This window comes from Rutilus rutilus, assembly GCF_951802725.1.
Source record: "Rutilus rutilus genome assembly, chromosome: 9".
Classification (NCBI taxonomy): Eukaryota; Metazoa; Chordata; class Actinopteri; order Cypriniformes; family Leuciscidae; genus Rutilus; species Rutilus rutilus.
Window position 1 is genome coordinate 3,380,967 of NC_140223.1, and position 13,019 is coordinate 3,393,985.

The 13,019-nt window shown below is 36.2% G+C and overlaps 1 protein-coding gene across 3 annotated transcripts; it reads right to left on the minus strand.

Moving 5' to 3' along the window:
• Positions 1-7,438: 7,438 nt before the first annotated feature.
• LOC311296916 (large ribosomal subunit protein eL39) lies at positions 7,439-9,743 on the minus strand. Of its 3 annotated transcripts, none has more exons than XR_014628722.1 (3): positions 8,958-9,394; positions 8,308-8,505; positions 7,439-8,023 (listed from the first exon to the last, which is right to left on the minus strand). XR_014628722.1 is itself a non-coding variant. In XM_084418909.1 (2 exons), exon 1 carries the CDS (start codon positions 9,119-9,121, stop codon positions 8,966-8,968), a length of 156 nt encoding a protein of 51 aa, XP_084275035.1. In that variant the 5' UTR covers positions 9,122-9,743; the 3' UTR covers positions 8,489-8,505; positions 8,958-8,965. The 3 variants fall into 3 exon arrangements, 1 of the variants encoding a protein (XP_084275035.1); XR_014628723.1 differs by having other exon boundaries at positions 7,884-8,023; positions 8,308-8,406; positions 8,958-9,743; XM_084418909.1 differs by lacking the exon at positions 7,439-8,023 and having other exon boundaries at positions 8,489-8,505; positions 8,958-9,743.
• Positions 9,744-13,019: the final 3,276 nt, after the last annotated feature.

Here is a 13,019-nt window from a genome sequence, read left to right on the forward strand (position 1 = left end):
ATTTTTAGGTGCGCCACCTCTGTGCTGGAGTGTGAAGGGATTTCAGTCTTCTTCTTCTTCTTCTGTTTATTTGGCGGTTGGCAAACAACGAATGGTGTGCATTACCGCCACCTTCTGAAAAGGAGTGTGGATCTGGACTACTTACTCTCTAAAAAAAAAAAAAAAAAAAAAAAAATGTATATTCTCCTTAGTAGACCCGTTTCTCTTAAGAAAAGGAACAGAGAGCTGTAGCATGTTTCTTCAGACTGTCTCTGTAATAACCCTCTAATCCTTAAAGGGGTCATATAATGCCATTTTTGTACAAGCTAATATGATTCTTTAGGGTCTAAAGTAAAAGTTTGTAATATACTTTAATTAAAAATTCTCATTAGTATTGTAAGAAAACACTAATTTTACCTGGTCAAAAACAGCTCTGTTTTCAGCACGCCGTTTCAGTGCATGTGTCTTTAAATGATAATGAGCTTTGCTCACCCCGCCCCTCTGTTCTGTGCGTACACCGTTTGTAACACAATAACCACACGTTGTTCATTATAAACGTGGGATTATGAATTATATTGAGAACGTCGTACATAGAAAACATGCTGTAATGTACCCTGAGTGTAAACCTTAGATGCATTCATCGTGAAGCCTGCAGCAAGGTTTGCAAATTTCGCAAAGATTAATATAAATACTAATATAAAGGTTAATAAAACATTACACTCACATCTTCTGGAGGTTCAGCAGTAACACGTTGGTACCGATCCGTTTTTTCTCGTTTGTAAAGCTGTCTGGTGTGAAATGATTCGCGTAACATGAAAGCATGGACGATCGTGAGGAATCCTCGTGAGGGAATCCCTGCCAATCCTTTGGGCAAAACTCAGCCACTGCATCTATAACGGCTCAGATTTAGGAACATCCAAATGACTGCTGTGTTCCTTATTACATCTAAGAACAGAACACCACAATCGTGTAGACGCCATTCTACTCCAGCATATCAACAATGGCGGACTACTATGACGACGGCTGTCACAGCTTGCTCAGGGCGGGTCTTGTGTTGAAGCACGGCTGTCAATCACAATAGCGGGAGGGGCGTACGATCTTATGACGTCACAATATCGAACGGCTTGATTTCATAGATGGTCAAACATATAAGGAGATTAAAACAAAACCACTGGATGGATTTTAATCATGATAGGATGGTTGTGTACAGGCACTGCCAACAGACATTTCAGTGCAATCAACTTGTAAAAGTGCATGTACCATTATATGACCCCTTTAAGGGTATATGTTCAGCTTCAAGACACCTAAGTAACTTCTGCCTCTCATACTGGTACTTACTACAGGATTCTATCACATGCTCTATAGTTTCTTGAGTATTGCAATCACTACACGTGCCATCAGCATGTTTTTCGGGATTTCAGTCTAGTTGTACAACATGATGATATCTATATTCTACTATTCTTAATGAATTTTAAAACTGCCTTTAGTTTTACCAGATTGTGTTTTATATGTTGCTGGTTGTAAATTCTTTACATACTATGTTCTGTAGTTCTCTTAATTTTTAGTTGATTTATTTCCTGTTCATACCTAGAACAGAATAACAACACATGATCAATTGTTTCCATTTGGCATAGGTCACACAATCCTGTACTGTGTTTTCCTATTATATGAAGTTTTGTATGGCCCATGGTCTTATTAAAAAGTATCTGATATTCTGCTTAAATTTTTGTGCCATTTTACTTTGTCTCACGCTGTTGTGTATATTATAAAAATGTGCTCCTGTTTTACATGCATTCCAATTTCCTTGCCATTTCTGATTGCAAGGTTCTTTAATTATACTTTTTCCTTTATCCTACCTAATTAAAGTGTAACCACACCAGCCCAGGACCTCCACATCCAGCATCTTCACCTCCAAGATCGTCTGACACCAGCCACCCGGACAGCTGCTGCAATAATCGGTTTGCATAACCAAAGAATTTCTGCACAAACTGTCAGAAACCGTCTCAGGGAAGCTCATCTGCATGCTTGTCGTCCTCATTGGGGTCTCGACCTGACTGCAGTTCGTCATCGTAACCGACTTGAGTGGGCAAATGCTCACATTCGAAGGCGTCTGGCACTTTGGAGAGGTGTTTTCTTCACGGATGAATCCTGGGTTTCACTGACAGTAAAGGGCAGGTGGCAGACAGCGTGAATGGCGTTGTGTGGGTGAGCGGTTTGCTGATGTCAATGTTGTGGATCGAGTGGCCCATGGTGGCTGTGGGGTTATGGTATGGGCAGGTGTATGTAATGGACAATGAACACAGGTGCATTTTATTGATGGCACCAGATACTGACTGGTTTTCGGACCCCCCACACCACCCACACCCCCACACAATCTTTATAACAATCTTTATAACAATCCTTCTCTCCACATCATATCATATAGTTTTTCAACATCGAAGTATACTGCCACGAACACCTCTTTTATTGCTAATGCTTTCTTTACATCAGTTTTTAGTCTTATTAAAGCGGGGCTCAGTAACTTCGGGATTTCTTCGCTGTATTCTCACTTTTTGCTCGCAGGTTTCTCTCTAGAGCTCCCCCCACAGCTTCGGAAAAGATATTTGACAACACTGTTGTAAAAACTCGTTGGCTATTCTCAGACACCAGAGGCTAGCAGATCAACGACATCAAAGCAGATGGGATATTCTTTAAAACGTCTTCTTCATTCGGGTTTGAACAGCGTGAGGGAGCGCAATAATGACGGCATTTTAGCAGATTTATTTTGGCCGTAAAGCAATTGTTTACATTGCGAGACCTGATATCACGCGAGACTTCCTGACGCAGACTGGTGCATATACAATAGATGCCGCCTTGGCTACGGCAGTTCATTGGAACGAGGCGAATTCTAGTGTATATATATCTATGCACCAGTCTGCGCACACGTCACACAATAGGAAGCGCCCGCGCCTTCAGATCACTCGGACGTGGCTGTGTACAAAAGGTAAAAACTATATAAATACTGTTCGTTTTCTCACACAAACCGCTCGTTTCGTGTCTTAGGCCATCAATGTGTACTTATGATGGGGAATTGTTTAATTTGGACGATGAGGAATTGTTTTAATTTGGACTCTGTGCATGCTCTTTGAGACAGTGACCATAGACCTGCATTATCTGACTGACAGACAAGAACGGTTTGACCTAAAAATATCAAAATTGAAACTACTGCGAAAAAAAAGACACCTACATCTTGGATGCCCTTGAGGTATGCTAAAATATACCAAAATTTAATTTCAAAGTGAACTATCCCTTTAACGTTCAGGGAACGTTAGTTTTTAGTTACATTGCCTTTAGGTAACGTTCCCCTAACGTTCTCTTAACGTTGCAACCTTTATGTAACATTCCCCTAACGTTCTCTTAACGTTGCAACCTTTAGGTAACGTTCCCCTAACGTTCTTTTATACATTCCCCTAACCTTTAAAAAACTTTAACAATTTTATTATTACTTTAAACTGTCTGTGCATGAGCAAGATTGAATCATTATATATTAGCAGGAATGAATGAGCAAACTTGATGGGATTTAAATATAATAATACTTTAATATACAATATAAAATGAACAATAAAAGGCCTAAAAATATAATACAAGAATCAGAATCAATTTTATACAGTTTTAGTATACAACTATACAAATAAGACATAATATCAATACAAGTACAAATGGAGTGGGATGAAGAGTGCAAAGTAATAGTACAAATGTAGTGTGCAAGATGCATATTGGAATGATAAAGTATGTAATGTTTAGGTGAATGGCCAACGTGCCAAAAATACAATTGCTTTAATAAAAAAAATACAAAACATGAAGATAAAAAAAAAAAAAACATTAGAGCTCCATGGTTTTAAAGGCTCAGTCCTTCTCAGCTGGCCTAAAAAGAAAGAAATAAACGTTTGATATGTCATACTAAAAATGAAAACATAGACAAAAGCAAGACTTACTAACAACCCTGTTTTTTTTTTTTTATGATCACAAATATTGATAGTTTTCCCATTCCTTTGATTATTATGAACATCACATAGACGAATTTCAATTTACCGTCTGTGTGGGGCAAACTTGCCCAATCAAGCACTTGCCCAATCAAGTCCTCCACGTCTGCTGCAGTCAGCGTAGGGAAGTTTTTCTGGGAGGCTGCTAGAGTAGAAGTCAAAATTAAGCAAAGTTACAAGTCAAATTAAAACCTCCAAGCTAAGCAAAATACTGATGTTAACAATAAAATAACACATGCCTGTTATAACCCTGCAGATTGTCAGGTCCTGGAAGGCCTTTTTTGCCTTTCTGTCCCGCAGACTATACTGTTTCAGCACGTCGTTGGTTGCCACTCGCCGTAGAATGCGACGGATGGCAGTTCCTCCGGTCGAACCTCCAAGGATTGTCAAGAAAAGTTGCTGTAAAACATATAGAAATATAGATTATACATGTAGAACAAAGTGGAGAGCTTGTACAATCTCATTTTGTATGAGCCGTCAGTTCAGTTATAATGATATTTGAAATTATGCAGTGTAATCTTAAAGCAGGGTAGGGCAGGACTATGGCCACTTAATTACCATTTTAGCTAAATTGATATCAGCCTAAAAATAAATATATTCTCTTGCTATGCTGATTATCTTACTTCGATTTCATAAGACCAATCATTTTTGAGTGAATCGAAATCAAGTGACTGTAAACCTTTTATTTGCTACGTCAAAAACTTAAATGGAGCTGGTTTAAATAAATATTTCAATACCACACTCAGAAGAACCAAAAACAACCAAACAGGAATGTTGTGTGGAGGTACAGTGCAACCACAGGAGAACGTTTTAGTTGGTTGGTTCCCTTAACGTTTAGGGAACGTTATAATGTTCCCTAAACGTTAGTTTTTGGTTTGGTTCGAACTAACCTTTAGAGAACCATAAACTAACGTTCCCTAAACGTTCTGTGTTAGTGGGAAAAAAACTATTTATTTATATATAATTATTAGTAGACTAGATGCGCTATACTTTTATTATTCAGAAAGTGACCAATAATTTGTGACCAGTATTTTATATGTAGATTGATTTCTCATCTCTAAACTGTTTCTCAAGCGCGTTCTCTCATCAGCAGAGAATATGATGTTTCACAACACTACGGAGACCGAGGCGTGCCTGAGAGTCACATAGAACAGTGGTTTTCAACCTGTAGGCCGCGACCCACTTTATTACGATTGTAATACAGGTAAAGACGATTACAGTGACATTCAGGAGTCGTACATTCGGCATGCGCAAGCCAATTATTACTGATGTGCAAACAATTTGAGTAAGTGCGCTCTTGGCTCACTGATCGCTTTAACATTGTATTTCTTCATGAACACAGTTCTATTCTATTGGTTGAAGAGATTCCCCCTCCCCCTTATATGTAAAAAGTACTCTGATAGTCGAGAAAAGTGCTATATAAATGTAACAAATTATTATTATTATTATTATTATTATTATTATTATATATTTGAATAGTTGTCATAATTAATGTTCTGCTGGTGTTTTATAATGGATGCTCACCGAAGAAGCATGTTTTAGAGAAGTTTGTGAGGATCAGTGTGGTGTTTATGTACACATGAACATCAGACGCTCCAAACATAGACACGATTGCTTGTTCTATCAGATGAACTGTTCACTGATGACGTCGCTGAGTTTCCACATTCAGAATGTTTTTATTTTTCATTTGTATTTTGGTGTGTTTAATACTTCATAATGGATCCGTATCGAATGCAGTCCTTTGGCATCTCCTTGTGGTCTTGCTTGGTATGGCAGGTTGACTTGAGCTTATTTAAGCTACAATATATATCAGCAGAGAAAGTACTTTTAAGTTGTAAATAATGTCTGAGAATTATGTTTGCAAAAAAGAAACCTGAGGGTATAAATCTATCTTGCAGTATTGATTCGGAGAGGAGGGGGGCCTTGTAGTAAAAAAGGTTAGGATCCACTGACATAGTAGAATATAGATTAACATGGCAGAGGTAGAGCTGCATCTTCCACCAAATAATTACAAATCCAATGTTTGGAAACACACGTTACACAATTCAGAAGCACATAAGTTAATTTATGATTTCTGTCTGTCTGAACCAAAAATAAATAAAAGCTAACTATCTGTAATATATTGAATTACATTGCATAATATTTTTTTCCATTGCATTGTATTGCATTGAATCGCATTGTTGAATCAAAACAGGTGTCGTGCCGAATTTCGACCCCTGCCGAATTATTACCCCCCTAGTATTGGTAGGTTTAGGATTAGTTGTGGGGGAGGGGTTAGGATTAGGCAATCAGGTACTGACTTCAACGAGGGGGGTAATAATTTGGCAGGGAGTCGAAATTCGGCACAACACCGGCATGTAACGAACCAAATCAGAACTCAGATTTCGGCACCTCATTTGGGTGCCACTAAAAAGCCTGAGCTGTCGAGATGGCGGCAAGGGACTGTCTTTGAGTGAGACCTTAAACCGTTCATTCAACTAACGTTCAAAAACACATTTCATTCTAACATAAATGTGGGTGTAGAAAAGATTAAAATCATCTTTTATTGAAATGTTATTCTGATTACCTGATATGAGGCCGTTTGTCTCCACTCTTATAATATAGTGGCTGATCCATACCCTTGTGAAAAAAAAGCACTTTAGTGTACTTTTATAAAGTGTACTTATTATACAAATAATATACTTTAAATGTATACACTTAAGTGTAACTCAAATGCAATGTTTTCACCGGTCTGAATGCACATTAAGTATAATTGATTTGAAATATATCACATATTAAGTTGAAATAAAATGCAATAAGTTGTCATTAAGAGTGATTTTTTGGTACAACTTAAGTGGGACTTAAATACAACTTTATATTTACTTTCATTATTGCTTCTAGTGTCTTTAAAATTGATTTAAAGTGCACTTCTCAATGCACTGACAAGCAATTAATGTGAACTTAACTGTACTTTAATGTCAGTTAACAAAACACTTAATTGTGAATTAAATGTATTGTTTTCACCGCTTAATTGCATTTTATTTGTATTTGATTTCAAATGTATCACAAATTAAGTTCATATTAAATGCAATTAGTTGAACTTTTGAATGCTTTTTGTAAACATAAATGGGACTTTAATACATATTTAATGAGTACTTTCAGTGTATTTTAAATATAGTTAAAGTGTAGTTTAATGAACAAGCAATTCATGTGAACTAAAATATACTTTAATATCAGTTAACAATACACTTAAAAGTGAATTAAGTGTAATGTTTTCGACAAACGTATTGCATGTAATTGATTTCAAATGTATCACAGATTAAGCTCAAATTAAATGCAATTAGTTGAAATTAAGAGTTCTTTTTTGGAACAACTTAAGTGGGACTTTAATACATTTTTATTTGAACTTTGAAATATGATAAAAGTGTACTTCCAAATATACTGACAAGCAATTAATGTGGACTAAAATATACTTTAATGTAATATACATGTACAGTATTATATAATTAAATACATTTGTAATTAAAAAAATAATAAAGTTGCAATTTATTTCAAATTTGAATAATAATAAATAAAAAATCTTAACCTAGTTACAAACACAAATTAAATTTAAAACCCTCTACTTACATTTACTGACAAAATCTCTAAAATAAATACATAAAAACCTTTGTTAATGCACAACCCCCCCCCTTGTGTTAACTAACTTAAACTATATTTTAATGAACTAATATTAACAAAGATTAATAAATACTGTAAAAAAAATTTGTCAGATCATGTTGGCTAATACATAAACTAATATTAACATAGCACAAACATTAAACAGGACAAAATGCTTACTCCAGCATTACAGTGAATATAAGTTTGTCTAAAAACAAACCAAAAACTGAAGAAAACCAATGGCACAAAAACAAGAAAACCAAAATCATGTCACCAATTTTTTTGAAGTTGTTGGAAAGTGCTGTTTATGTCAATGTCCCAGAAGCTCTCCAGAGTAAATATGAATGGAAATGTTCCAAAGAGGCAGAAAAGTCAGAAAAAAATACCTTGAGAAAGAAAAAAAAAACAGAAGGAAAACATTTGTTTATAAAACAGATCCAGTCCATTATTCTATTTGGCTCAGATGAATGAAATTGATAGATATACAGTTGTGCTTTAAAGTTTATATACACCTTGCAGTATCTGCAAAATGTTAATTTTAGCAATAAGAGAGATCACAAAAATGTATATGTTCTCTTTTTATTTAGTACTACCCTGATGAAGTAGTTTATTCTGTAAAGCGTACATAAACTTTTGACTGCTAACTGTTGATGAATGTGTGATGAATTACCTCAGTCATCAGGGTCACATCGTAGTGCTGGGTAAGGTTCCTTCTATTTCCCACAAACACCAAGATTCCACTGACCACACCATCTTCACTGACACTGGACTTAAAGTGATTAAAAATAGAGAACATTTGTATATTAGGATGTTCCTGTAGGCTATTTACCACGGTTGACAGCAATGCTGCAGCCTTCTTCATTTTTACCTGTAAAATACATGGTGATTATAGGGGCATATGTAAATGCACAGGTGGAAAAGATTCAAAGCATCAAAGCTATAAGGATAGTTAGTGACTTGATAGTAACATTAGTGTTTTAGCTTGATCAAGGTGTGCTGTCTTGGCAATACATTTTGTACAGACTCTTGTACATCTAACTTACTCAAATGAGTCAAAAGAATATTTTATGCATTTAACAATTATGTTGACTTAACATGTTATGCTGCATAAGATCCTTATAAACATATGTAAACCATACATATTTAACATTCATTTTTCTTTCTGCAGCGGCAGGAAATAACACAGTATTACATCAGCTGAATGTATGTCTGAAACATTTGCCTGAGAAAGTGCATCCAATACTACATAACTTAATAAACCAAACACAATTTTAAAGTAAATTCATAATGAACACTAATAAGGAATAATATTGAACTCACTTTTTTTTTTACAAGCCCAGCTTGGTCCTTCTCCAGTGTCTCCTCTTAGAGTTGTATCGGATCTTGTTGCCAGTTTTCATCCTAATCCACTGTGGAATCGGCCTGTTCTGCTTCTGCTTCTTAGCGAGGAAGCGTTTGATTCTGAAGGTCTTATGTGACGCCATTTCAGAGACGGCTAACCGTTCATCACATAGCGGACCAGCGGTAGTCGAAGAGCTTCCCGGACAAACTTCACTGCGCCACAAAACCTTCTTCTTCTGAGTGTTTATTACTTCTTTTGAGCAGAGCCGAACCAATACAAATTAATAAAACATATCCAGTTAACTAGCAGAGCATTCATTTTGTTCGTTTGTCAAATTAGAGTCGTTCTAGCGCTGAAATGTGTTGTTTTTCAGACAATTCAAAAAATTAATATTTCGCAAAACAGCAATGGAAACAGTTTTTGCGCATTTGCAGTCACCTGACTTAGAAGGCGCGGTGTGTTTGGACCGGACAGAATACGAGACAGAGTTCTATATTCAATTCATAAAAGACAAAAGAACGACAGAAATACTGGATTCTAAACCTCAAAGAAATGCCACAATCAAGACCTCGGAGCAGAAATGAGTGAGAAAAACCCAGAAACACCTCTTATGTGCCGATCACAGGTCTTTCCTTGCCATTAATGCCGTCATTTCGCAATTGTTTTTTATCGATATTTAGAAAAAATCGCAAAAGTTTTGCGCAAATCTTTAATGGAAACGCGCCTAGTGTTGTCTTGTGGCTCGCGCAGTCAAATCCGTTGCGGAGACTGACCTATTCGTTTCGTTCTGGTGAAATCACAACAAAATGTGCCAAACAGATCCACCCACCCACACACACACACACACAATTATACATACAAATGAACTGGTAGTGCTATTACAGCAAAAAAATAGGTTGAAATGAGATCAGATCCAGATGGATAAAGCATTCTTGTTTATTTTTGTTACATTTTAATTACATTTTAATTTTACACGTGTGTAACAAAAAGCTTTCTCTGTATTGAGGTTTGACTGTAGTTAAAATAATAATAATAATGCAAAAACGTGTACACTTCAAATAAAATAAAAAAATTATCAACATTGACAAAAAGTATTATTTGAGAATTACTAAAAATATACAATCAAATTCACATCTTAAAAGTTATTAATTTTGTCCAAAAACTATATAGGCTACTGTATATATACAGTGCCCTCCACAATTATTGAACCCCCTGGTAAATATGATCAAAATTGGCTGTAAAAAATAAATCTGCATCGATTATCCTTGTGATCTTTCATTCAAAAAATGTGCAAAATTCTAACCTTTCATTGAAGTAAAAGAATTGAAAGTGGGGGGAAAATCACATTATGAAATAAATGTTTTTCTCCAAAACACGTTGGCCACAATTATTGAAACCCTTTTATTAAATACTTTTTGCAATCTCCTTTTGCCAAGATAACAGCTCTGAGTCTTCTCCTATAATGCCTGATGAGTTTGGAGAATAACTGACAAGAGATCAGAGACCATTCCTCCATACAGAATCTCTCCAGATCCTTCAGATTCCCAGATCCATGTTGGTGCTTCTCCTCTTCAGTTCAGCCCACTCATCAGGTCAGGGGACTGAGACGGTCATGGCAGAAGCTTCATTTTGTGCTCCACAACAAATTTTTGTTTTGATTTTGATGTTTGTTTTGGATCGTTGTCCTGATGGAAGATCCAACCACGGCCCATTATAAGATTTCTAGCAGAAGGCGTCAGGTTTTGATTTTTTATCTGTTGATATTTGAAAGAATCCACAATGCCATGTATCTGAACAAGAAGTCCAGGACCTCCAGCAGAAAAATATGCCCACAACATTAAAGATCCAGTGGTATATTAAATTGTACACATGGGGTACTTTTTATCCTTGTGTTCACCAAACCCATCTAGTGTGTTTGCTGCCAAAAAGCTCTGTTTTAGTCTCATCTGACCACAGAACCCTGTGTTGTTTGAAGATCCAGTCGTGTCTGACAATTAAATTTGCTGGGATTTGTTTTTGGATGAGCGAGGAGGTTTTTTTTTAAACCCTCCCAAACAACATGTGGGGATGTAGGGGTTGTTTGATAATTTTTTTTTTAGGCTTTCTGACCCTAAGACTCAACTAATCTCTGCAATTCTCCATCTGTGATCCTTGGAGAGTCTTTGGCCACTCAAACTTTCATACTCGCCGTGCATTAAGACAGTATAGACACACGTCCTTTTCCTGGCAGATTCATAACATCTTTAGTTGGTTATAACTTCTTAATTATTGCCCTGATGGTCAAAATGGGGATTTTCAATTCTTTAGCTATTGTCTTACAGCCACTTTCTAGTTTGTGATGCTCAACAATCTTTTGCTACTCATCAGAACTGTATTCTGTGGTTTTACTCATTGTGATGGATGATTAAGGGGATTTGGCCTTTGTGTTTCCTCATATTTAAACTCCTGTGAAACACGAAGTCATAGCTGGACAGTTTCATGTTCCTAGTCACCCTGGTGTACTAAAAAAGGTAAATATTAATGGGAATATACTTCAGAGATATTTTACTCGTAAAAAATTCTAGGGGTTTCAATAATTGTGGCCAACATGTTTTGGAGAAAAACATTTATTTCATAATGTGATTTCCCCCCACTTTCAATTCTTTTACTTCAATGAAAGGTTAGAATTTTGCACATTTTTTGAATGAAAGATCACAAGGATAATCGATGCAGATTTATTTTTTACAGCCAATTTTGATCATATTTACCAGGGGGTTCAATAATTGTGGAGGGCACTGTATATATATATATATATATATATGTGCTAGGCCCTCGATACAGAATGATGCCCTTAAAAATGATCCAGAAATGAATAACGGTGAACAGGGAGACGATAGCTCTGTTAAGTGTTCTCGACCCAGATGGTGTTGCCTAGACGAGCATGAAGACACGTAGGCCTACGAGTCAACGTGGCTCATAGGCTAAAGTTTGTATATATTGTTATATATTTTTCGACCCAGGTGGCGTTGCCTATAGACGAGCACGACAATCCTGGTCCAAACTTTAGCCTATGGGCCACGTTGACTCGTAGCCTACATGTCTTCGTGCTCGTCTAGGCAACACCATCTGGGTCCAGAACACTAAACAGTAACAGTGCTATTGTCTCCCTGTTCACCGTAAATCGTTTCTGGATCATTTTTAAGGGCATCATTCTGTATCGAGGGCCTAGTCTCTCTATATTATTCTGAAATACTGCATTAATTGAAAAATATATTGAAATTGAAAGAAAATGTATTATTTTCGATGGCAAAAATGGGCCATAAACATTAATAAGTACAATAAAAAGAATATCAAAATACAAAAGAAAACATATTATTAAACAAAAATAGCCTATATTACATTGGTTTTACTGGTGGGAACTTGAAGTTTCATTTTCAGGTGTCCGCTCACTTTTGATCGCGAAGATAACAAGTGTGACTCCTAATGAGAAGGACCAGAGGGTTAAGGCCCACACACCCAGAACACGTAACAGATGAAAGAACATACATGCACCTAGATCACAACTGATATAGAACATAAACTTTAAGTCTTTAGACTTGCTACAATACAGTATATAAGATCTCATTAAACGAAAAATAAACACAACTGTAGGTGTAAGGCCCGTGAAATTGGTCCAATGGAGGTTTTCCAATAACACAGGGAAGGTCTCACGTGCTCTGTCCTCACTCATGCGAAGTATTGGTTGATTAAATTTGTAATACATTAATCATGTATTCTCTCGTTAATTCATCTGACTCCATAAATGAAAGGGTTTAATAATATCTGTGCCTCACTTAAAGTGAGTGGGTGTTTGACTATTCCGTTTAACTCTTCAATGAAAATAATATCAAAGTCAGTGAGAATAATCAAATGTAACAATTTATTATGTCAGGTAAATGTATCATGCCAATTTCATAATCAATTCAAAGATAATCGATACAAAACATCAAATGCTCTGGAATAGAGAGAAGATGCAAACCCAACATTAAGACATACGTTAGGCTGAGAGATCTATATCTCCC